The sequence below is a fragment of the Chaetodon auriga genome, chromosome 1, assembly GCF_051107435.1.
Source record: "Chaetodon auriga isolate fChaAug3 chromosome 1, fChaAug3.hap1, whole genome shotgun sequence".
Taxonomy (NCBI): Eukaryota; Metazoa; Chordata; class Actinopteri; order Chaetodontiformes; family Chaetodontidae; genus Chaetodon; species Chaetodon auriga.
In genome coordinates, this window is record NC_135074.1 from 29,087,177 (window position 1) to 29,111,044 (window position 23,868).

General features: G+C 45.0%; 1 protein-coding gene across 5 annotated transcripts in view; it reads left to right on the forward strand.

Moving 5' to 3' along the window:
• mapk8ip1b (mitogen-activated protein kinase 8 interacting protein 1b) overlaps positions 1-23,868 on the forward strand; it is a 48,838-nt gene that overhangs the window by 21,539 nt on the left and 3,431 nt on the right. For 3 of the 5 annotated variants that reach the window (XM_076733689.1, XM_076733672.1, XM_076733698.1), the window contains exons 3-11: positions 5,086-5,343; positions 11,638-11,719; positions 13,515-14,654; positions 17,696-17,771; positions 20,178-20,350; positions 21,984-22,090; positions 22,179-22,295; positions 22,950-23,020; positions 23,266-23,364. In XM_076733689.1, coding sequence (XP_076589804.1) covers positions 5,086-5,343; positions 11,638-11,719; positions 13,515-14,654; positions 17,696-17,771; positions 20,178-20,350; positions 21,984-22,090; positions 22,179-22,295; positions 22,950-23,020; positions 23,266-23,364 — 2,123 coding nt within the window. The remainder of the gene's footprint in view (positions 1-5,085; positions 5,344-11,637; positions 11,720-13,514; positions 14,655-17,695; positions 17,772-20,177; positions 20,351-21,983; positions 22,091-22,178; positions 22,296-22,949; positions 23,021-23,265; positions 23,365-23,868) is intronic. The other 2 variants (XM_076733681.1, XM_076733707.1) reach the window with 1 other exon arrangement.

A 23,868-nucleotide genomic window follows, 5' to 3' on the forward strand; every position in this document is an offset into this window, starting at 1 on the left:
TGGCAACAGTGTTTCTCTCACCTTCTGCACATGTCAGAGCTGAAAATACATGTAGCACAGTGTCGATCCACACACACACACGCACACACACACACACACACACACACACACACACACACACACACACACACGCTGCCCTCATGGATACTGCTCACGTCATCTCATCCACACATGGTAACAGCTGAGCGGAAGCTGCCTCATCGACACGGACACAAGCGAGAGAAGCCCTTTGTACCTGTTTCGAGCATCGTCCATCACACGTGTTGTTGTTTACTGATGTTACTCAACAATCAGCAACATTAGCATTAGCGCTAACATCCACCTGGTGAATGTAAGTCCAGGGTTAGATCTTATTTCAGCTCAGTTTTGGTCTCCACCAAAGCAGTCTGACGTTCCCTTTCTTTACACGCTAGCTGTGTCAGTCTGCTGCTGATGCTGGACGGACGCACAGAGGGTTCGTCAAAGCTTTGTCAATGCTACCTGCTGCAGCTCGATTTTGAGCCGGGAAACCAAAACAGTGTGTGGGTTTGTGAGTGTGAGTGGTCCATTTCATGTTATTCCACACATTTATCTCCTGATTAGTGCATCTTATGGAGTCTTTCCGGAAGAACCATGTTGTTTGCTTCCTGAAAGGATAAATGGCCACAGATTTTCAACATACAAGCCCATCTTGTGTTTCAAAAAGTGTGTTACTATTCATATTATGTCACCTTGCTCTGAGCTAATTTTGACGCTGATGGGATTGGAGGTAGTCAAAGTCCGGTGCGTCCCTCATACAGAGCACCTTGTGCAGTGGTATGAGATGTGGGGGGTTGACGAAATGTCGGTATTTGATGGAAATGAGACAGATTAAGTTTAATACTCTGACAAACGAGTCTGATGTCCTGTTTGCTACAAAACTACTCCAGATCTTGCCGGACCTTTGGACTTGACTTTTTATTTGTTTAGTTATTGTTAACTGTATTGATTGTAGGTAGAGCTATGCAGCAGGTGTTGAGTCATTTAGCAGTGTCAGTCTTGTGTTCTTGTATCTGACCTGTTGGCTGTATGATTTCTCTACTCGAGCTGCTCTGATTGGACGAGAGCCCAGCATCATAGCTTCTTCGGTGCAGCTGCATCTCCTCTGCCTCCTCATCGTCACTGAGCCACTTGTCTCCTAGCAACAGGGGCCGGGGCTCTCTTAAAGGGGCCAGTCGTAATTGAGGTCATGAAGCATGAGAGGAAAAGTAGAAGCCCACTGCATCAGCAGGTATCGCTCTTCAGCGGGTGCAAAGGTGAACAGGAGGAGAGAGGGGAGAGAAAAGGGGAGAAAAATGATGTCGGGAGAGTGGCTGTGCTGTAATTACAGATGCAGAGACAGACCGTGGTGTCATGTGACCGAGCTGAAAATACGGGAGGAGGAGGATGGGAGAAAAAGCATCCTCTGATGGCTCATCAGATAGGGGGGTGATTTATGGATACTTACAGGATGGATGGCATAGATGGGCAGAAGTGGCAGGTGGATGGATGAATGTATGGATAGATGGATGACTGATGGATGGAAGCACGGCTACATAGACGTGGATGGATAGACGGCTGGACAGAGGGATGTATGGATGGATGGACGATTCATAGATGGATGCATGGATGGATGAAGGATGATGGATGGATGGATGGATGATGATAAATGGACATTGATGGGTGGATGGATGGATGGTGGAAGCAGAACAGATTCAATAGAAAAATGTAAGATTTAAACGTAAAGTTTGAATGTAAACGACGTTAAAGAAACGTAAAGTTTCAACATTTATGTGATTTGCAACATTAATACCAACATTTAGTCGACTGGGCTTATTATGGTCAGTGACATCAATATCTGTGACTGACAGCTGCTGTGTAGTTAAATTTGACGAATCGTTGTCGTGACAGAGACCTAAGAAGGCTGACTGATTGTTTTCCAGAGGAAACAAAGTCAAACATTGTACCTTCATAAACAGGGCATTATTTATTGTTTTGATCCTGGATGTTGGCACTGGTGTAAATCCTTTCCTGTCCTGCAGAATCATCCAGTTTGGAAGTAATCTCTGGACTGTCATACTAGTCCTTCAGTGCAACATTAAAGGCTTTAAAACTAGGGCAGTAAACAAGAAAGAAAAAGCCTGAAGGGGCAGGAGACCAGCCAAACAGCAGAACTCTGCATACAAATCATTTCTGTGCCCTGACAATTATTGACTTTTTCTTACGTCTGAGCATCCATTTTTTTTCTTTTTAAGTGTGTTTTTGTATTGATATTAAGTGCAGTCTTGAACAGGAATGCAGCCACACAAATGCTTCTCATCGTTGTCCCTGTTCACAGGTTTCTAGGCTTTTAGTAAATCATTACAGCAGCCCCCTCTCAAATACACACAAGCCTCTTTCTTGAGAGAGAGAGACCCCTGGATATCTGTGGTCGGTGTTTCGCTGCATACAAATGTGCTTGAAGGCAACACTTAGCCGATGGAGTTGGATTAACCTCCATTCCATTCAACTGTGAGTTGGCTTTCTGTCTGCAGCTGTGCACACACGTTAATACCCACCCTGCTTCTTTTACAAAGGAAAACACATACAGTGTAATAATCTGCAAAATACACCAACATGCAGCAGGAATGGAGGTATTTGCATGTTTAAATAAACACATGCTCTCTATTATAATCGAGGTTTAAATACTGTGCTCGTGACAACTTTGGCTTCACTCCTGGAAACAAATCTTGAAGATATGAGTGCTGTTCAGTAAATGGATGGAAAATGTGGGTTAATATTAAAGGAGCGTAGTTTACCTCGCAGCTCTGCTATCACAGATCTCTCCTGAAATAGACTCCAGGCTGTGTTGAACGTGTTATCGTGGCGGCTGAGTGTTAACACAAGCGCTACGTTGTCGATCGCCTGTCTCTGGATCAGCTCTCATACAGATCGTAAAGACGGTTTTCTTTCCCACGTTAGTTTTCATTTGTTCTATAAGAACCTCAAACCTTAAAAACTAATTGGATAAATATCAGTTTACTGTGTGATTCTGAATATTTGAGAACATACTGTGGCAGAGATAATGCTGCTTAATGCTGTGTGCTTTATTTAGTGCGTGCCACTCATCTAAACTGGCCTTCAGATAAAAGGTTATGGGTTTTGGGATGTTGATATATTTGGATTATACTTGCAAGTTTATTTTTCTACCAAAATCATGTCAAGGGGAAAAGCCTAACAGTAATAAGCTGTCGTTTGACACTAAAATCAGACTGATGAAGATTTTTCAGCTTTAGAAGCTTGTTAAGTCAAAGTGACTCTAACTTGATGCATAATTCTGTCAGATTTCTTTCATTTCGCTCATGCTGTGGTTCTTATTAGGAGGAGAGCTTAAGACTTTGGTGTTGCATATGTGTGTGAACATTACTGTATCCTCATGTTTGTGTGTTTGCGACCGGTCTGTTTACACTTGTAGAGCAAAGAGGGAGCTAAGGACTGTAATAGGCTTAGCAGTGTCTCTGGTGTCCATGTCAAAGCATCTACATCAGCCGCCAGGAGGAGTTACCATGTGCTCTGTGTGTGTAGCTGCAGGGATGGTGATGGGAAGTGAAGCAGACTGTACTGTCCCAGTGACCTTTGACTCACTGTCTCTCAGATCGAGCTTGTGTTTGTCACTTGCTTTGACTTCAGTGGTGATTTTAAAGGCAGCCAAAGTGAATCTCATCGCAAAATGAAACAACTGCTCTGATTTGTTTGAGTTTTTAAGCAGCCAGTCGCCTCGTGAAATATGTGGAGAGAGGATTGTTGTCTAAATCTCCTCTTTGAATCTTAGCCCTGACTGGTTTACATGCTAACAACTGTAGCATCTTGTCGCGTTTTGTTACAGCTGAGAAAACAAGAGGTTGTATTGTGGCACATGGACGCCAAACTTGTCAAGAAAAGACTTCAAGTTAAGGCATATACAGAAGTATAGCACAGTACAATATTTGTTTACTTAAAATAATAATTTATAGTAATGATTCTTGGTCATAGCTAGATTATTGTCCCACATTTTCTCATAATTCAGGATTTATCAGTTCCCTTCGCACTGTGATTATTGTCAATAGCTGCTTCTTTTCACCTTGCAGCAGTGATGGAGGAACAGGTGCAGGGTGTGCTTATCTCCCCTCGTTGTTTGTTGTTTGTTAGAACTCACAACCAGAGTGGAAGTATTGCTACTGGGTGTCAGACAAGTTGACAGCATCTGCAAGGGACCATGACTGTATGTAGCACGTTTTATGGTATCCAGTAATTATCCAGATATTTCCCACTGAAACATGAAGGTCAACTCCATGGTGGCATTGGATGAAAAGTCAACGAACCACCAAATTCAGTAGGGTTTATCCTCTGGGCACCACGAATGTCTGTACAAGAGGGTTAGGGTTAGGGTCTATTCAGAGTTGCTGAGATATTTCAGTCTGGTGTGGCTAGCATAGCTAACAATAGCCCACAAAAAAGCAATAAGCATGGATAAGATCGACATAGCTCTACAGAGTAATGTGAGCCAACTTACAGAACTTACAGCTCCCAACATCTCACAAATATTTCTTTACCAACATCACACACATTTGGTAAACTCTCCTAGCAACAAACTGCTACCACAGCTCATGTGTCAAGTGACGTCAAATGGGCTGGATACAGGACGTCAGTCACTACTGACTGGTTATGGCAAAATACCAACCTCTACAGAAGAAACTGACATGAACACAATGTCAGACTGAAGGAAATGAAAGTGGGTGAAAATGAAATGGCAGTTCAGCGTGGTTATCAGACCAGGTGAGACCTTTAAGAGACTGAAAGTGAAGAGCTTTCATTCACATCTCATTATGAAGGTACATGCTGTCAAGCAGGGAAGCAGATGCTGGGGATCGTCACCGTCTCTCTGCTCTGTGCTTTAAGCAGCTCAGCGTTGGCAGTCAGAGCTTCACAGGCTGTCGACAGAGCAGCTTCTAATTGGTCGGCTCAGTCTCCTCATCCCATCCACACACACTCACACACACACACTCTCTCTCTGTCTCTCTCTGTCTTTCTCTGCCTTGACTGACGGTGTGTTTCCTCCAATCCCTGCAGGGCCATGTGAGGCGAGGAACCAATAGCATGTCGGGGAGGGCAGAGCTGGGCGCCGTCGGCCAGCTCCAGGCAGAGATGCTGCATTTGGAACTCATCGACGGCGCTGACAGTTACCGCGGTGATAAAGAGTCCTCGAAGGCATCCGCCATCGCACCCCCGCCGGTCATCAAGGACCCTGCAGCACCTGTTACCATGGATACCTACCGGCCCAAGAGACCCACGACCCTTAACCTCTTCCCGATTGTGCCGCGCACACAGGTAGAGCCTGAATTAACCTCATTCAAAACACACACACACACACACACACAGTTTGTGGCAGATGACAGTGTGCTGATCAGATTGATCTGCAGGAGAGGAGAGTTTCAGTGAAGAAGATTTCATCATCCGTCTGTCTGTGTGTCTACCCGTCTGGGTTCCTCCTCACACACAAATATGACTCTAAAAAATGTAAAACCAATTGACAACCTGCGTGACATCACCGTTGGATTCACTACAATTGTTTCTGTGATAGGATGTGTTTGCTGGATGGAACAATAGCCTCAATTGTCAAGACACAGAGACACTGAGATTTTTTCTCCTTGGTGCCCGTCTCTGTTTGAGTTTGAATGCTGCTCGAGCTCGTGACTGTGTGTCTGTTGCAGTGCTTCAGTCTTTGTGAGGACCAGCGTCAGATTTGAGCCTCAAGAGGGACGAAATTTTGTCTTCAGATGGCTGTTTGAGGGTTATTTTTATGTGTATGGTCCGAATTGAGTTTATGTTAGTATTAGATTATCAGGAGTATAAATAAGGGTCCTCAGAAGCATAGACAGAAAGACATGAGTGTGTGTGTTTGGATGAGGACGTGAGTATTCATCACTGCCTCATGTGTGTCCGTCCACCTCTTCATACAGCAGAGCTCTGGTCCATGTTTTCCTCCACCAAATGGACAATATTACAGGTTTGTGTCATTTGTAACTGCCCTCTAGAATGATACATAGAAGAGTTTTCTGGCCTGATGTCCACACCTGCAGGACAACATGGTGTCCATGCCTTCTGAAGACATTACAAATCACTGGAGAAGAGAAATCAGTCTCATGTGGACAACACTATAGTCAGGGTTTGGTCAAGTTTAGGCACATCGTGGTTAAAATGTCTACTTTGTTCGTGTCAGGGGAGATTTGTCACCTGACGCTCCAGATGGTTTGTTACACAGAACCATCTGGGAAGTCGTCCATTAAAGCTGCTCGGAAAAAAGGCTTTCAGAAAAATAGTTGGCAGGTGATTGGATGAACCACCTGTCTATTAAGGCCAAATTTCAACCAATCAGACCAAAGAACTCTTTGACGAAGCCAGTCGAGAGAGGAGCGAGATCTTTTCTGTGGAGAAAGGCCTTCAGTGCTGTTCTTTGCTTCTCTTTCAATGATGAAATACTCTCCAGGTCTAAAATAACTGATAGCAGTATCTATGCTAAACTCTTTATGAGCCGCCATTTTTGATTAAAAAAAAAACAGTCACGCTTTTGTCACACCTAATCCTGTAGCTACCAGTAGTTCCACACTGGACGCCGATTGGTCTGAACAACTGTGCTTCGGCCACAAGCTCATAACTTGAATCCTGGTGTGATCTTGTGTGATCACATGATCTTGCGAGTCCAGCTGCCTTGCAAAGTAAGAAGCTTTCTTGTCATGGTTAGGAGACGATCGTGGTCATGAAAAACAATGTTGCTACTGATTTGAAATGGGAAATGAACAGCAGTCTCCACCCGGACCTCCTCCCTAGAGTGACTTTCTCACTCTATAGCATCAACTTTCCTGATTTCCTCTCATCATAATTGCTGCAGCCGTTAGTCAGCTTTTGGCCACTCGTTCTGAGTCAGTTCCCAAGGTCTTACCCAGCAAAATACACCTCATGTGCACAAAATGACAAAAGTCATTGTCCTGTCCTGTAAAATAGGTCAAAGAATAATTCAAGTTTAATGTTTATCATGATAATATTGTATTCAACAAAGTAATCACATGAGATCTCCAAGACAGAGTCGAGCATAGCAGAGAATCTGAACCGTTAGCTGTGATTGCTAATAAGTCAGCAAACATTTGCTGACACATTCAGCAGACGCAGAGCAACGTTAGCAGTATTTTGGAGTCGAGTGTCCACCTGATGAATGCAGGACTAATGCTCACTCTCAGGCCTGGCTTGGCCTCCACCAACTCCTGGGACGAATATCTGGCTCTTTAGCTGCAAGATGTTCCACTTCCAGCAGCAGCAGCTAGTCGCCCGCCTTGGCATTTGGTGCTGGTGGTGGTGTGCAGACGGTTTATCTTTTTACACCAAAGCAGCTGCCTGCTGCTGCCAAAAAGGAGTTTAATGAGAGAAAATCATACCAGAAATATGCTGTAAAACCAAAACTATATGCTAAAGGAAGCTTAAAAGCTCTGTAGAGCAGCACAGCTGGTGATAGTTGAGTTCATCGCTGTGACTGACCCTTTGATGTTCGGGCATGTTTTATAAACTTCATACCCATTTATGTACTTAAATTTCCAGAACGGATCCTCTTTGATGCCTGCCAGGTTCAGTCGAAGTGTAGATGCCTTTATGCTGATACTCTTGTTATGTAACATATAAAGTAATGTGTATGTTAGTGACTTTTCCTGTGACTCTAATGCACACACGCACACACACACACACACACACTCACACACACACACTCACTCTACCATGCAGGCTGTCAACATGATCAACCAAGCAGCTCTATATTGGTCTGTGCTTTGTTCTTTGCCCAGTTTCTGTGGGGTGGAAACAAGCCTAATGTTCTCTCTGCTGTGCCTTTGTTCTGTGTGTGTGTGTGTGTGTGTCTGTGTGTGTGTCTCCTTGTGTGTGTATGTGTGTGAGAGAGCTTGTTTTTCCATCAGAAGCCCACTCATGGTGCAGGGTCTCAAAACTTTGTGGGGACCAAAATGCTAAACCCCATAATGTAAATCATTCAGTTTAAAGGTGACAGCCTGCGTCAAGGTTAGGGTTAGGGTTAGGGTTAGGGTTAGGGTTAGGGTTGGGTAAGTGGTGGTTATGGTGAGGGTAAGTCTACAGGAAAGGAATGAACTGAAGTCTATGTAATGCCCCCACAAGTGATGGAAAGAAATGTGTGTGTGTTTGTGTGTGTGTGTGGGTGGGTGGGTGCGTGTTTGAGCTGTCAGAACTGTAAAGTATAAAGGAAATAATTGCTCTGAATCATTTTTCCTCCTGAGAAGTCTTCCTGTCTCCTGGGACTTTGCCCACCAGCTTCATACGTGAGCGAGAAGAAAGAAAAACATGAATCAAAACCTGACTTGAAATATTTCGGCTTTAATAGGCGACGGTTTCCTGAACGTGGCCTTTGCATGAACTGTGAAGACATGAAGCGACAAAGCGCATCTCGTTAACACAACACCCATCAGCAGCAGATCTTGGAGTCGTTTTCTGGACTTTAATGCATTTGTGTAGCTTGGTCATATTCATGGATAGTGCCTGGCTGTAATGAATTTGTCTGTTTAATGTGAGGGTCGAGTTTTATGCTTCGCGTTAAGACCTTCATCTATAAATCATTACCTTTAATTTTCCAGTCAGGCTCGAAAGCTCAAGCTACCTGCACTACCTGCTGATCAGAGAAGTAATCTGCGCAGTGGTGGCATGGTGGCAACACTGTGGCCTCACAGCTAGAAGGTCCCGGGTTCGATTCTCGCTGCGGGCACCGGGGGCGTGTCCTCCACCATGCCTTTGATGCTTGCTGCTCGAGGAAAAAGGGGCCTTTCTGTGTGGAGTTTGCATGTTCTCCCCGTGTTCACCTGGGGTATCCTCCATAAAAAAACCCCCACTAAAAACATGCAAGAAGATCACCACCTGACCAATGGTGACAAAGGAAACTGGGTCCCCGGGCGCCGGTTGGATGGCAGCCCACCGCTCTTGGTCTGCCACGGAGGAACAAGGACCAAGATGGGTTAAATGTGGAAGATAAATTTCACCAATTGCATGGCATGTATGTTGTGTGACAATAAAGGGGATTGTCCCTCTGATTCTTCTTCAGTGAACTGCTGAGAAACGTTTCTGGACATTTGGCACATATGAAGTGAGGACAGCATCGAGATTAGAGTAATGAGCAAAACATGTCTTCATTCTGCTGCTCCTCAGATCAAATGCAGAGATTTGGAAGACCTTACAGCAACATAGCACCAGCACACCTATAACTGAGACATTGAGACACTCCAACAGCTCCACCAGCTCCAGCTGACAGCAGAAACTGAGGTTTAGTCAGGCGGTGCAGACGAAGCTCAGATGAGATGAGATAGATGTGTGCCGATGATCTCCAGGCAGTTTTTCTGTGTACAATAAGAGAGAGAGAGAGAGAGAGAGAGAGAGAGAGAGAGGGAGAGAGAGGCAGCGGACTGTGCGACTGTTTCCAGGTCAGTGGATCGGTGAAAATGCAAAATATACATTTAGCTCTGCATCATTTGGCAGTGAGTGACAGAGTTCTGTGGGTGAGCAGCTCTGAACACTGATCGCGGCTCGAGCAGCGAAGCTTTTAAAAGCGAATATTTTTAGATCAATAATCTGCTGAGCGCCGCCGTTTTGTGCCAGAGAATTACAAGGTGAAAAATCCCGTGAAGCCTCAAAGTGTGACCCAGAGCAGTTTACAAGGCTTTGTATCTGTATTTGTATTTGTATAAATATGCACAGTCTGACTTCCTGGTTCAGCATAAACGAGCCTGAGCGACAGCATTTTGTCAATAGAGGAAAGTCTGTTTTTTAAGTACATGTAGTGTGTGTGTGTGTGCGCGCGCGTGTGTGTGTGTGTTGCCCTCAGCCAAACAGCTGACAGTCATGTGTTATCAGAGCCACTTCCATGTGGTTATTAATACACACACACACACACACACACACACACACACACACACACACGGTGTGTGAGTCACTTCCCTGAGCAGTGATCTTTCTGTCACTGTGATGAAACGAGCCTCTGCTCCTCGGATCGATGCCGCTGTCTCCCACCTGCTGATTCACTCGTTACCACGGCAACAGCTCCGTCTCCTCCCGGTACACGTAGACGGGGGGGTGAGTCATGACGCGTGGTGGTGGGTGGACGGAGGCGGAGGAGGAGGAGGAGGACGCGGTCTTATTTTGGACGACACGTCGCCGTCACAGGAGTTTCCAGTCCTCAGTCGTCTGCTGAAACCTCCCTTTTCCATCGCTGTGTCTCTCGTCTCTGCATCAAACTTCAGTACTCTGCCAACTGAAAAGTGCCTTCAAATGTTGGCCAGATTTGTGTCCACCTGGGGAATCTAAGCCCAATATTTACTCTCCTCTAGCTCTGTCTTTGTCACCACTGACTCCTGAGAGAGGTGGCTCTTCAGCTGCTCAGTGCACCTCTACTTTCAGCTCATACCAGCTCGTCACTGACTTTGTTAGGGTGTTATTAACTGAGGGTTTTTAGAGATATTCGCTGAAAAGGGCCGTCTGCCGCAGCCGTGAGTGGACTAAAACAGTGAAGTTGTTGGTCAGACAGCTAAAAATGAGCTTAAACTCGCTATACAGCTCTTCAAGGGAGCTGCAGATTTGGGTGATAAGATAAGCCTTTTTCATCTGTTAATACAGATATTGTTTTGCCATTACCGAAACTCATGTACCAAGGCTTGAATCATTTCAGATGATGCCAACCTTTGTCTTATCTGTCTTTCTCGTGGCCCTAAATGTGACTTTTCAGAGCATTTTGAAGAATAGATATAAAAATCAAACAGTAGCTTAACACCAGGCTGAGACGGAGGCTTTCACTGCCCTCTCTGGCTTCCACATCTGTTGCACCTCTGACTGGGTGTGGTCAGACGTGCACCTGTAACCACGCCCAGCAGTGATGTCACTGTGTCCTGACCACGCCCTGCAGTGCTCCCTGACATCACTGCAGCGAGGTGAGACGTTTCCAGCTGGTGTTAAGCTGCTCTTTAAATGACATTATTCACTGATTCCACTGTTTTGATTCAGACGATACTCATCTGTCGTCTTTTCCTTGAAAACAGTCGGACTTTTTGGGGGGTTTCTCATTTTTATTTCTAAAAAAGAAGAAGAGAGATTCAGTGCTCTTAAGTTTTTTTGTGTGAACTTACCTTTTAAGTGAAAAAAGGAAAAAGGCTCTTGAGAAGTATCATCATGGTTTCAGGAAAAGGCTGCCTCTCATCAACAACTCCCCAAAAAACAGCCTAAAGACCCCCGTCTGTGTGTGTGTGTGTGTGTGTGTGTGTTCCCACTAGCTTCTGTAAAAGGCCTGGTTCCCTTTAAATGCACACCACGGAGCACAGACAAAAGAATCCCTGCTCATTCAACAGAATAAAAGCTTTGTGTGTGTGTGTGTGTGTGTGTGTGTGTGTGTGTGTGTGAGTGAGTAAGAGAGAGAGAGGGATAGACAAAAAGTTGTGTACATTGAGGGTGAGGATCCAGAACTCGGTGACCAAACCTCTCTCTCTCTCTCTCTCTCTCTCTCTCTCTCTCTCTCTCTCTCCCTCTCTCTCCACTTCCTTCTTCTTCTCCTCTTCTTCTGCATCATTTCCACAGGACACTCTGAACAACAACTCCTTTGGAAAGAAGTACAGTTGGCAGGAGAAGGTTTCGGGCTCGTCCTCGCCTCTTAAAACAGGTGAGCTCTCCTTTCCCACAGATGAGCAGCTGATGTTTTATTGTAAGCGTCTGATTTGCCTGTTGTCTCTCATCTTACTCCTCCTGGTGCTACAAACACAGCAGCTGAACGTCTGTGTGATTTACATGGAGTCTGGCAGGCTCTGATCCTCAGGGCACAGTGTTATGGCTTGGATTAACTACGCTGAGCTAAGTGTCGCTAGCTGAGGCAATGCTGCTGTGTGTGTGTGTGTGTTAGCCAGTTTGGGGCTTAGCTAGCTGGGAGCTGTCATAGCTCATTGCTACAACTCTTTTCAGAGCACCATGTGAGGCGAGTAACCAAACTGACTGGCAGCAACTCACCACTGTTGGAAAAAGTGATACGGTGTATTGATTTTTATGTTGATTGAAAGAGAAAAACCTTCAAAAATCAGGATAAATCAGCTTTCTTTTGATGCTTCAATCAAGCCATGGTGGCAGAATGAGAGTTTTTACTCTTAGCTGTTTTTACTGGTTGTAATATGTGGCTCTGAATCAGATCCGCTGAAATGATTATAGACTTAATTGTGGATTGTATTTAGACTCACTGCCAGCGATGGTGGCTTTGCAAAACCAGAATTACAACTGGGAGCCTGATTTGTCCATGTGGCCCGTCACAGTTACAGTCGAGGCTATGCTGGAATGATCTGGGAAAGCGAATAGCGTCGATGACCAGTGCTGCTCAATTAAACCAAAAACAGTTGAAGCTTTGACATGAAGAAAAGCTTTGAACTTTTTTACTTTTCCTCAGCACCAAACTGAAACATGAAGAAAAACTGAGATGAAAAGCTGTGTTTCTTGATGTAAAAGTTCAAGGAAAATGCTGTATTATTTATATATTTAAACATTTGATCTTCATAAGATTAAACTTTGCTGATATGCTCAACCTCCACATGTGAAGGCGTGGTGGTGTGAATCAGGCTCATTATTGGCTGAGCAAACGTTTTTACTTCGAATGGTGAGACGGATGATGTGCAGTATTGAGATTCTTATGAAAACAGCATCGTTTTTACACACAGTAAGAGAGCGTGTGATAAAACCTGCAGATTTATTCAATCCATTCATATGCAAACTAGTAAATGACATCAAATGGCCTCACAAGCACCAGAGACTCATTTTGAGTTAAGAGAAGTTTGTTTTAAGGTGAGTGTCTTAGAAAATTCTGCTAAATTTGAATTGCAAATCAAAGTGACTCAGTGCAGAACAAGTGTGTGCAGCCCCACGAGGAGTTTCTGCTTTTCCTTTCAAAAATGACAACAGGGTTCACTTTTGTTAAATATCAACAGTCATGAAGTAGCAATTTCATAGAATACAATATCTTTCCCGCAGAGAAGATTGTCTGTCTCAGTATTGTCCTGAATTGCTCGGTAACAGTTTGTTTGAACACACATGTGGTTTGCTGTGCTGTTTCCACATATCATGCTGCATCATCCGCAGTGAAAACATCATGCCTGGATTTTCTGGCAGTGGATTATGACATAACGCATCAATCACCTTTTTCTGGCTGCGCTCTGATTTTGATGAGTAATGGGGATTTAGCTGCGTAATCCTGACATCCGTTACCTAACATTTCTACTTTTCTCTCTTCCTGTTCTTGCTTTGCTTGATCTGTCCGTGCATTCGCTGCCATGTCTGCCTCTGTGCCTGTTTGCCGGTCATGTCTGAATTTCTGCATCATGCATATTTACTCTGTGCGTCCGGCCTCTGTGCGTGCTTGTGTGTGTGCGTGTGTGTTTGCGCGACTGTGTGCGTGCTGTTTGCGTCTGCTGTCCCTCCAGGTGAGCTCACCCCTCCGCGTGAGCACAGCTGTCTGAGCGACGAGGACAAGGTGCAGGGCGGGGGAGCGCAGACCAAAGATCGCGGGACCTCCACCGACGCCCCCTGCAGACACGGCCACACCTCCGGACACTCGCACGGCTCGTCTACGGCGGCTGCGACGCGCTCCAAGCTTCAGGAGAAGCCTCCTGCTCCGCCGCCACCGCAGAACTACACACCAGCTCCTCTGTACCCGGCGGGGAAGGCGGATGGAGGTGGGCACCGGGAGAGGATCCGCTACCACACGGATGTTCATCTAGAGCCCACAGAGGAGATCTACCTGACTCCCGTGCAGCGCTCTGCAGACCCCCTGGAACCCCCTAACGTGCAGGACCGGCCTTTCCTCTCGCAGCAGACTGAGCAGGGCCGCATGTCCATCAGCTCGGACACAGAGGGCCCGCCTCCTTACCAGCCCCTCCCAGACCGGACAAACCCCTCCATCTATGAGGAGGACGAGGTCTACATCCCCCCGCCTTCATATGCTTCCTGTGTAGAGTCCCTCATCACGCCGCCCAGCATGGCTCTCTCATCTCGCTCCTCTCTGACGCTGGACCTCAGTCTGAAGGGGGCGGGAACGGGGGCCGGGGTCATGCTGAGAGCTGGGTCATCGGTGGAGTATGTGGATGCCACAGATGAAAGCTACTGTGGGGAGGACGAGGATGTGGACAGAATAATAATGGACGGAAAGATGAGGAAGGGGGGAGGAAAGGGGGATGGCGGTGGCGGCAGAGTCCCACCAAGGACTTCCATGAGCTCGGAGGCCAGCGGGCTTTCGTATGACTCGGTCAAATACACGCTGGTGGTGGACGAGCACGCTCAGCTAGAGCTGGTCAGTCTCCGGCAGTGTTACCAAGGCTACAGCGACGACAGCGACTCGGCCACCGTCTACGACAACTGCGTCTCCTCTCCCTACGAGTCAGCCATCGGGGAGGAGTACGAGGAGGAAGACGAGGAGGAGGAGGAGGATGAGGACGGCGCTCGGATAGGAGGAGTGAGGAGAGAGGCCACGGCTTGTCTGTCTGAAGACTCCACTCCAGAGGTCGACCTGCACTTCTCCAAGAAGTTCCTCAATGTCTTCATGAATGGACGCTCGCGCTCCTCCAGTAAGTCACTGATGATACCGTGAGTTTTTACCAAATATGCCACATTCAGTACATGTAGGGGTTGTTTTTATACTCTATTTAAATCAGGCTTTTCTATTCCCAGTTTGTGTCAGCTGGAAGTCTCTGCGCTGTCTGAAAAGATGCATGCTCTGGCATAAACAAAATTCCTGCTTCTGGGTTTTTCATTTGAATATGCACATTAACCATTATCACATAAGGTAAAGGTGAGCATATGTGAAAGCAAAAAATAATTTCATGCGTGCAGACTGTCGTGTTTAGAGCTGGACAGTAATTAAATATCACACTGATAAGCCACAGCATTAAAAACCTCCAGCCTAATGGTGTGCAGATCCCCCTCATGCTGCCAAAACAGCTCTGGCTCATGGAGGCATGGGGGCTCTGGGGGTGTCTGGCAGCCGATCCTCTGGGTCCTGTGGGTTGAGGGGTTGGGCCTCTGTGGATCAGGCTAGTTCCGGCCTCTTGAGCCATTTCTCAGCTGTTTTTGCATTGTGGCAGGGGCACACTGTTCTGCTGGAGGAGGCTGCTGCCGTATGGGAGTGTTCATTTGGTTTCCCAGCAGAACAGAGACGATCAGTGTTACTCACCTCACCTGTCAGTGGTTTTAATGCTGTGGCTGATTGATGTGTAATCAGAAATATGGACAATTGTGGTCAAATATAAAAGAAATACTAAGTATTTGATAAATATATGTAAGTTATAGCCAATAACCTCAGTGGTGATTGTGTAGGAGGCACAGAGGTGATGATGGAGTGCCAGCAGTATATTATGTGCATGTGCAGAAAACAGTATGATGTAGTGCAGAATAATATAACAGAGAGCTGTACAGTGCATGACAGTAAATGATCCTTAACCAGCGTCTCAGTGGTAAATGTCCATAGTGAAAACTTCAGATGTTTGAATGTATAATTCTACCCAAACTGGAATATTTTGTTATTTATTTATTTTTAGTGCATTTTTAATTGAATACATTTTAATTTCAAAACTAACAAAATGCATAATTGAAGTTTTTCTTTAATTTTTATTGTCTGTATCAAGTTTTGTCTGACACCATGCAAAAAAAGACGTTTGCAAAGCGTCTTTGCGTTGGACATTACTCTGAGTTGTTCAAAAGACATACTGTATGCAAAGACATGCAAACTAAGACGCTCCTCCTTGTTTACATAGGATCTGATCCATCTTGCTTTGGTACAGCTTCTTTTAACATCAGCGTTTAATTCTTCATCCATTTGTCTCAGAGACTCGATAGATTTTGAGGGTGTGGATTTTTGTGAAACAACCAGGAAGCTGATCAGCACATCAGGCTGTTGTACTGCGTGCTTCCCTTTAAACACAGAGGAGCACAGCAGTGAATGCTGTCTAGCCGAATTGGCAGCGTGGTGGAAAAGGCTTAAAGCGATGTGGCTGATGAAGCAAAGCCACAGAGATATTCAGGAGCTGGAATATTCCCGTGCAGCACAGATCATCACCCACATGACATGTAACTCTGGGTGTTGGGACTGTCTGTCCGCACTGAGCTGGATAAAACTTTGTGATGGTGACCAAAGATTTTCGAGTAACTTTCATCCAAAGACATGAAGGCACTATTTCTTATTGAAATATCAGGTAGAATCGCATCTGAAACTGGTATAAAAAGCTTGTTTTGTTACTCCTGTGGCTTGAAGATTAAACAGTTTGAACATGTGATTTACATGAAAGTTGTTCTAATTTAGGCCACATTACCCAGCTCAGCTTGTAAGTGTTGAATATGAAAGCTGCAGTCTTTGCTGCTTTGTTGATATCGTTATCAGTACTGTGACAGCAGCACGTTCAGGGCAGGCACCCAGCTGGACATTCACATGGCCTGCTGGGCGGAGCGACACTCAGCCAAAAGCAGCTTGCGCTTTCCTGGATTTGCCTCCAAACCAGTCACACATTGAAAAACAAATTTTTGGCGTCTTGGCATTAAAACAATGGAGAGCGTGTTTGGAAAGACTGAGGAGGAAAATAAGCAAGGCAGCGACTGGCTTTATGCAGTATATTTTTCTGTATTTGTGTTAAGCTGAATCGGCTAAACATTTGTCACCACTGTGTGTAGTTTGGCTGCTTCGTCGTGAAAGTCTTCAGGATTGGACGGCACTGTTGACTTCTTCAGCCTTCAGCTTCTCGTCAGAAAGGGCGAACTGACGGCAAGATGTGAAATATTCTACATACACTTAAACTGATCCTTTTTTTAGGTGGTTAAAATATGTTTTGCTGCCACCCCGTTCACAGCAGTACATTGTGTAGCTTCCTCCTGCTGCAACAGGCGGCGTGCTGATCGCCATCGACTGCCATCTACCAAATCAACCAGGAGGGAAATCTTGAGGCTTAGATGTAAGATTTTAGGTTTTAAGACTAAAGAGCTGTTCACATGGAAAATACTTGTTAAAATATTCAAATGGTTTGTCGCTGTGTGCGTCTTTAAGGTGAAGATAAGAGGATAAGATTCAATGCAGGAAGTCCAGTTTGAGTAATGAGTTTGAAGGCTTGTCAGATCTCTAAAGGCTGCACGGCAGTGTGTAATACCCCATTGGAAAAGGAAGAAGAAGACCGAGGAGGAAGAGGACGGTCCTGTGATAGCAGTAACGGGCAGCAGGGAGGATTCACATGACAGAGAATGAATGTTTGACTGTAATGAAAGTGCGGTCATCTCCTCTAATTGTCCTCGCCGTCCTCTTGGATGCCGTCCATGTGTTTTACAGACTCATTAGAAACACAGCAGCAGTTTATCTGAGGAGTGCAGGAGGGGGTGACAGATGTCTCAGGGGATTGTGGGTAGAAATACACAAAGCTCATCTGTTCCACGCCTAATTAAAGTGTGATTCATAGATCCTAAAGAATGCACGTGTGCTTAAAGTAAACCCTGTACAGCACATCGTGTTTTCTGTTTGTATACGATGGACTTTGTTGCAGTCTGCCAGCTGAATACAGCTTCTGACACTACACACTCCGTTATTGCCTTATTTAATTTGTTCCCCTTTTCTTCTTCTCTGGTTTTCAAGGTGCGGAGTCCTTTGGCTTATACTCCTGCATCATAAATGGAGAGGAGAAGGATCAGAGCCACAGAGCCGTCTACAGGTGAGGAAGACCTACTCGTCATCACCCCTACATACATGCTAAATGTTGCACCATGACTGAAACTCTTTTATTGACTCTGGAGTACAATCATAGCAGAACCCAGCAGGCAACTTAAAATACCTTCACAGAGGTGGAGTCAGAAAGGCAGCTGTGGGCGTATCCGGCTGCAGCAGATGGACGGTTTCGAAAATACTCCTCAGGCTTACATTTTCACATTCAGTTATAATGTGATCGCATCTTCCAGGCGGTTGTCATTACAGACCCTGTGACCCCGATCCAGGACTTGTATCTTCCATTGGACAGGTTGTAAACAAAGACGCAGTTCAGCCATATTGTCTAAATGTAACTATTTAGAGGTGAAAATGAAGGTCAGTGCACCTGAAATGTCCATTATAATGTGCGCGTATAATAATGGATTTTCAAATAGCTAATTCAGGCTTCTTTCAAGCCACGTCTCCAGATCTCTGCAGTTAACCACCATTACATTCGGCCAAGCAGTCTTAACACGTTTTTTCTTCATCATTTAACTCAACATGGACTCGGCGTGCCTCTTCCTTTGCTTGTACTCGCAGCTCTGCTTCTTTCATATTGCAAGACTGCTGAAATCAGCTGGAACCACCCAAACAGCAATCAAATGATGCTAAAATTATAGCCTTCGAAAAGGTTATTTTTCTCAGCAGTACTGACTTTTAACTACCAAACTACCAGATATAATAGCTCTGCTTTCAAGCCATGGGAAATGTGGCTGTGGCTGAGAATAGTTTTATTTCAATGTGTTATTATTGATAAACCATCAAGAGAAATTTTAGAATAGGTTTTTACCAAGTTGCCGGCAATAAAGGAGTTTAATGGGGTAACTGTTTGCATGTCTGATCGTTCGACAGCAGATGTGGAAACTTCTCAGATCTCAGCAATGAACTCAGTCAGCAAAACCTTCCCATAACTGACAGAAATCGCCAGAAGAAATGCAATCATTCCAAAAAGTGGAATGTTCCTTTAAAGAGACGCTTTACCGGGTCTTTTCTCAGATTCTTGCTGGTGAAATAAAATGCTCTCTCCGCTCAAAATCACTCACCTCTCCCCTCTCCTTAGCTGTGACCAACAGGCAGCACTCTGAGCTCTATTATATACGTAGACCCTCTCCCCCCTGACTGTGGTACCTGCTGCTCCAAGCGAATATAGCCAAAATCTGGATAACCGCAGCCCCAGTTTGCACCTCTCACACATTGGTGCTGGTTGAATTAGCATTAGCATTAGCATTAGCGGAAAAAGCACATGCACGAATGAGATTTATTCTTGCAGTGGCAGAAAATACAAAACGTGAGCACACTGATAATACAGTGACGACAGTGACGTTAGCCGCGATAAGCTGCCTGGATACAGATATGTACGGGTGTGATGCTCCCCCACGGAAACACACACTGGAGAGCCTCTCCTGGTAGAGCCGCCAGCCCAGCTACATCTCTGGAACCCACACAGTGACTCCCTCACAGGGCCTTAAATGTGCTTCTAGTGGCTGTCAGAGCTTGACTCCCTGTCTGCCCAGCGACTCAACCGGCAGTTTGACAGTAGCTCCTCATGGCTGCTTAGCTCTGAGCTCGTTGGCCATGCTGCACTTCACAGCAATCAGTCGGTCCCCTGAGCCCTCTGCCTCATACATTAACAGAATTTGAGGGTGTAGTTACTCATCGCATCAGTCTTTTTTTTTTTTTGAGTTGTTGGAGCAGAAAACGCTCCATTTCTTCATGTTTCCCCAGTAACAGTCACACTCCAGTTGGCAGCGTGGAGTTACAGCTGCTGCTCGACGACCTCAGGCTGATAAATGCAAAGGGGAGGGGGACAAAAACAACAGCGATGCAGCCATTTGAATAGCAGCATCTCTGTGCACTGACACATCATTATACATGCATAGCTGAAAGCAAAGGGGCTTGTTGCTGTGCTCCTTTTATTTAAAGGCTTTCTGGTTTGTGTGTGTATTTAAATATTTTCAGTGCCTCTATAGCCGTTAGCATCACATCTGACTAGTTTGAGTATTAACATACAGCTTTAGGCTTGAGGGAGAGAGCAGCTCCAGTCAGCCGGGATTCACAAATATCATTTATCATTTATGACCAGCAACTCTCGCAGTTGCACGCCACGAGTGAGGCGAAGTAGTTTGATATTCTGGTGAAAAAATATGTATTTGGGACACATTTGAGAAGTTTCTTGTGTGTGGCTGTGATGACACTGAAACCGGTTTGCCATTGTGATCTGTTGTAAGTCTGTGGATGAAGGCTAACTGCAGTTAAACAGGCAGACAATCTGAAAGGTGTAGACGGTGTAAGTACTGTGTAAGGTGGTCATCCAGCTCGTAAAAAGCCTGCGAGGTCTCTCAGATCCTCTGGTTAACTGCATCCGTCTGGACAGGTTCGTCCCTCGACATGACGATGAGTTGGAGCTGGAGGTGGATGATCCGCTGCTGGTGGAGATCCAGTCAGAGGATTACTGGTACGAGGGCTACAACATGCGAACTGGTGCCCGTGGGATCTTCCCAGCTTACTACGCCATAGAGGTGACCAAGGACCCCGACAGCTACAAAGGTACAGACACTGCCAAGATTAATTATAGAAGAACTGACTGGGATGTGTTCGTAGAGATGCTGAAATGACTTATTTTACTTACAGGAGAACATCAGAAAATGCCACAGTGATTATTGGTGATTAGCATTATAGCTAAAGTCCAGCTAGCATTTAGCTTCAGCTAAACATTGGTCTCATGTGTTGTCCCCTTATAAATGAGTATCTATGACTTTATGATGGTTTATATTGTGTGTTATAGTGTTAAAATTCAGTTCCCCTCCTGTAATGCCAGCACAAATGAGGGTTTAGTCTGTGGCCAAAGGAGGAAAGCAAACTTTATGGAAGACGAGATCACGCAGCTCTGGAGCGAGAACGACAGATCTGCAACTGATATTAAAAAGAAATGGTTTGACCTTAAATTACAAGGCAAAAACAGAACAGTCATGCATGAGTGCAGCATTAAGACAACCTGAGGGGGCTTTGCATGCCTGAGCTCTCCCACATGTACCAGTGCATCGCAGCAACCATTGAAGAAAGTGCATATTGTTCATAAAACTCAGGCAAAGTTCACCGAAGGTTCGGTCCCAAACTGCAACACACCTACATAACAAGCAGGAAGAAGTCTAGACTTTCCTAAGACCATGAGATCATGTCTACATCAATGTAAGATTTCAGAAATAACAACATATACATTGTTTTCTACTTAAATCAGAAGATCAAAATTGACCATGAATTAATTTTTCCATATTATGTAGTGAAACAGATCCAAGTGGTGAAGTTGAAATAGTGTCATAATAAACACAGTACGCCATTTATTTAATCTTTTAGTTTGATAGTGACTTTCTTTCAGCCTTAGTACTTTGATGCCTCTTTGAGTCACGTCGTGTCGCTGCTGCCAACAGCGACTTCTAAATTTAGAAGTTTAGATTTATATTCAGAACAGTTTTTCAAACAGAGAGAATGAGAGACAGAATCGATGCAGTAAAGAGGAGTTAGGTCTGTTTGCTCTTCCGATCGTATTTAGAGATGCATCTGCTGAGCTGAGCGAACGAGGAACAGCTGAGGGAAAAAAGGAAGAATGGAAATGCCTGTAAGCCGCCTCCATCTGGAAGAACTAAAGCTGATTGTCTAACAGGTTGACGTGATGCAGAGGTCCCTTATTCCCCTGTCAGAGGTCTCACTGAGCGACGGTTGAGACTTGGTTTTAGGGTTAAAGTTGAAGTCAGGTTTGGTTGAGGATTCAGATTGATGGCAGAGCTGAGGGTGTGCAGAACCCAGACAGGTTCAGTTCCCAGCAGCTGTCTCACAAACTAAAGTTTCTGGGTGGGATTCATGTGATCTGTGGGGTTAACATGAAGCCCGGGGGAAGTATGAAGCAGTAAATAAGAGTGAAAATACAAAACAAAGACAGGCTTATAACAGATTGTGATGTGCATGTGGAGTCGAAGTGGAGCAGAAACAACTGGTCAACAACCTCAATCAAATGTATTACTGCCCCTCTGTGTAAAACAGGAGAAAACTACTGATTTTGAATCTTTAAAGGAGCTACTAAAGTCTCACCTGGATGTAGTGCTTGAATAAGTCAGTGCCACCTCTTCTATGCTATGTTTTTTGTTGCATAGGATCTTTATTTTCCAATGCTGTCTTTCTCCAGCAGTGAAGAGCAGCGAGTGGATGGACAGATACCGGCTGAAGTTCCTGGGCTCAGTTCAGGTGCCCTTCCACAAAGGAAATGATGTTCTGTGTGCAGCTATGCAGAAGGTACCAGGCTAATGTTGTGCACTCTGTCACCTTTCCCAAATCGCAGTGTGAGTGTTTCCAACAGTCATCTCTTACATTTGTTTTCCAGATTGCCACCAACAGGAGGATGACAGTCAAGTACAACCCGCCTTCCTCCTGCATCCTGGAGATCAGTGTGAAAGGCATCAAGCTCTCAGTCCAGGAGGATTTTTATGCCTGTGACAGAGTAAGACTCTCACTGCCCCCATGGAAAATAAATTCAGTGCAGCCTCATGAGGTTTTGTCAAGCACAAGCTCATCTTCACGCCAGGATCCCATTAAACAATTGCAGCATGTCGCCCCCTTGTGGCTGCCAACGGAGACTGCAGGCAGATGTTTTAGCTGGATGCCAGAAATGTTTTCTTAAAGGAGATTTTACTCCAGTATTTCTATTTTGAGCATCTTTAAACATTGGATTCCAGTAGATTTAACAGCTGTGGTCACTTGTTGCCTCTCAGATGAACATTAGACATGCTGACTGTTGGTCAGGTTGGTCATTCATATCTATCAACAGAGCATTTTCCCCTTTTAAGTTACAGTTTACAGAAATATTGCACTATGTCCAGAAAACTGTCCTTAAACATACATTATCCTCAATCAGTTTCACCTCAAACAGTGAGCCGCTGATGAGATAACGTGAGGCGTTAAGTATGTCATAGGTGTACCCATCATAGTGGTTTGATGTATATTGTTCAGGCAGCACTACAATAAATGAGTGTTGTAATAATACGATAATATAATTCTTGTGATACATTTGTACTTTGTGCTGTCAATAATTTTGTACCTTCTTGACGTTAATCAGTGACATTTATTGTTCCTCTTTTCTGTGTCCTGTTCGCAGAGTAACCAGTGCAATCACTTCTTCCAGTTAAAGAACGTCTCCTTCTGCGGCTATCACCCCAAAAACAGCAAGTGAGTAAAGGCAGAACACCTGAAGCTGGACTTTCAGTCGGGGGGGAAGAGCAGCAAGTCACATGCAGGCAGAAATAACAGCTTAAATTTTACACCTGGCCCTCAGTAGGTGTAAAGTTCTCCAAAAAACAGCAGTTAGCATGACTTGGCTTGGTTGGGCTGTCACACATTCAACAAATGAAATGGGAAACTAACCTGAACACCCCTCCTGAGTGCCTCATCTGCTCTCTCTGTCTTATCCGTAGGTACTTTGGTTTCATTACCAAGCACCCGGCAGACCAGAGATTTGCCTGCCACGTGTTTGTGTCTGAAAACTCCACCAAGCCTCTCGCAGAGTCAGTAGGGTGAGTCTCTTTTGAGTTCATGCTTAGACGTTCACGCTCTGCACGGAGGACGGTCGTGCATTCACGTCCTCTCTGCTGATACGTGCAGATGAACACGCTGGTTTGGAGATGCTCTGAAGGATCACAGATTTGTTGCCAAATGTTTTTAAATTCATAGACCTCATGATTGCCAGCAGTTTTATGCAGATTTAGATCCATATGAAGCTTAAGAAAATCCAAATGTTTTTCCATAGGATTGTGCCGCCTTGGCAGAGATACTAAATGTATTACATTTTATTAGATCCTCTGGAGTAAACTAGATCTGGGGTCAATCCAGAGTCAGTCTCTCCCTGACAGAACAGCACGATAGATCAGATTACGTTACTGACATTTCAACATCTCCATAAAATAACTGCCAACAAGGAAATGACATTGAAGTCGCTGTTGTCAGTTATTGATCTGGCAGTGTGAGCGAAACGCAGATCGATGCTGTCTGCGTATCGACTCCAGCCGTGTTTGTGGCCA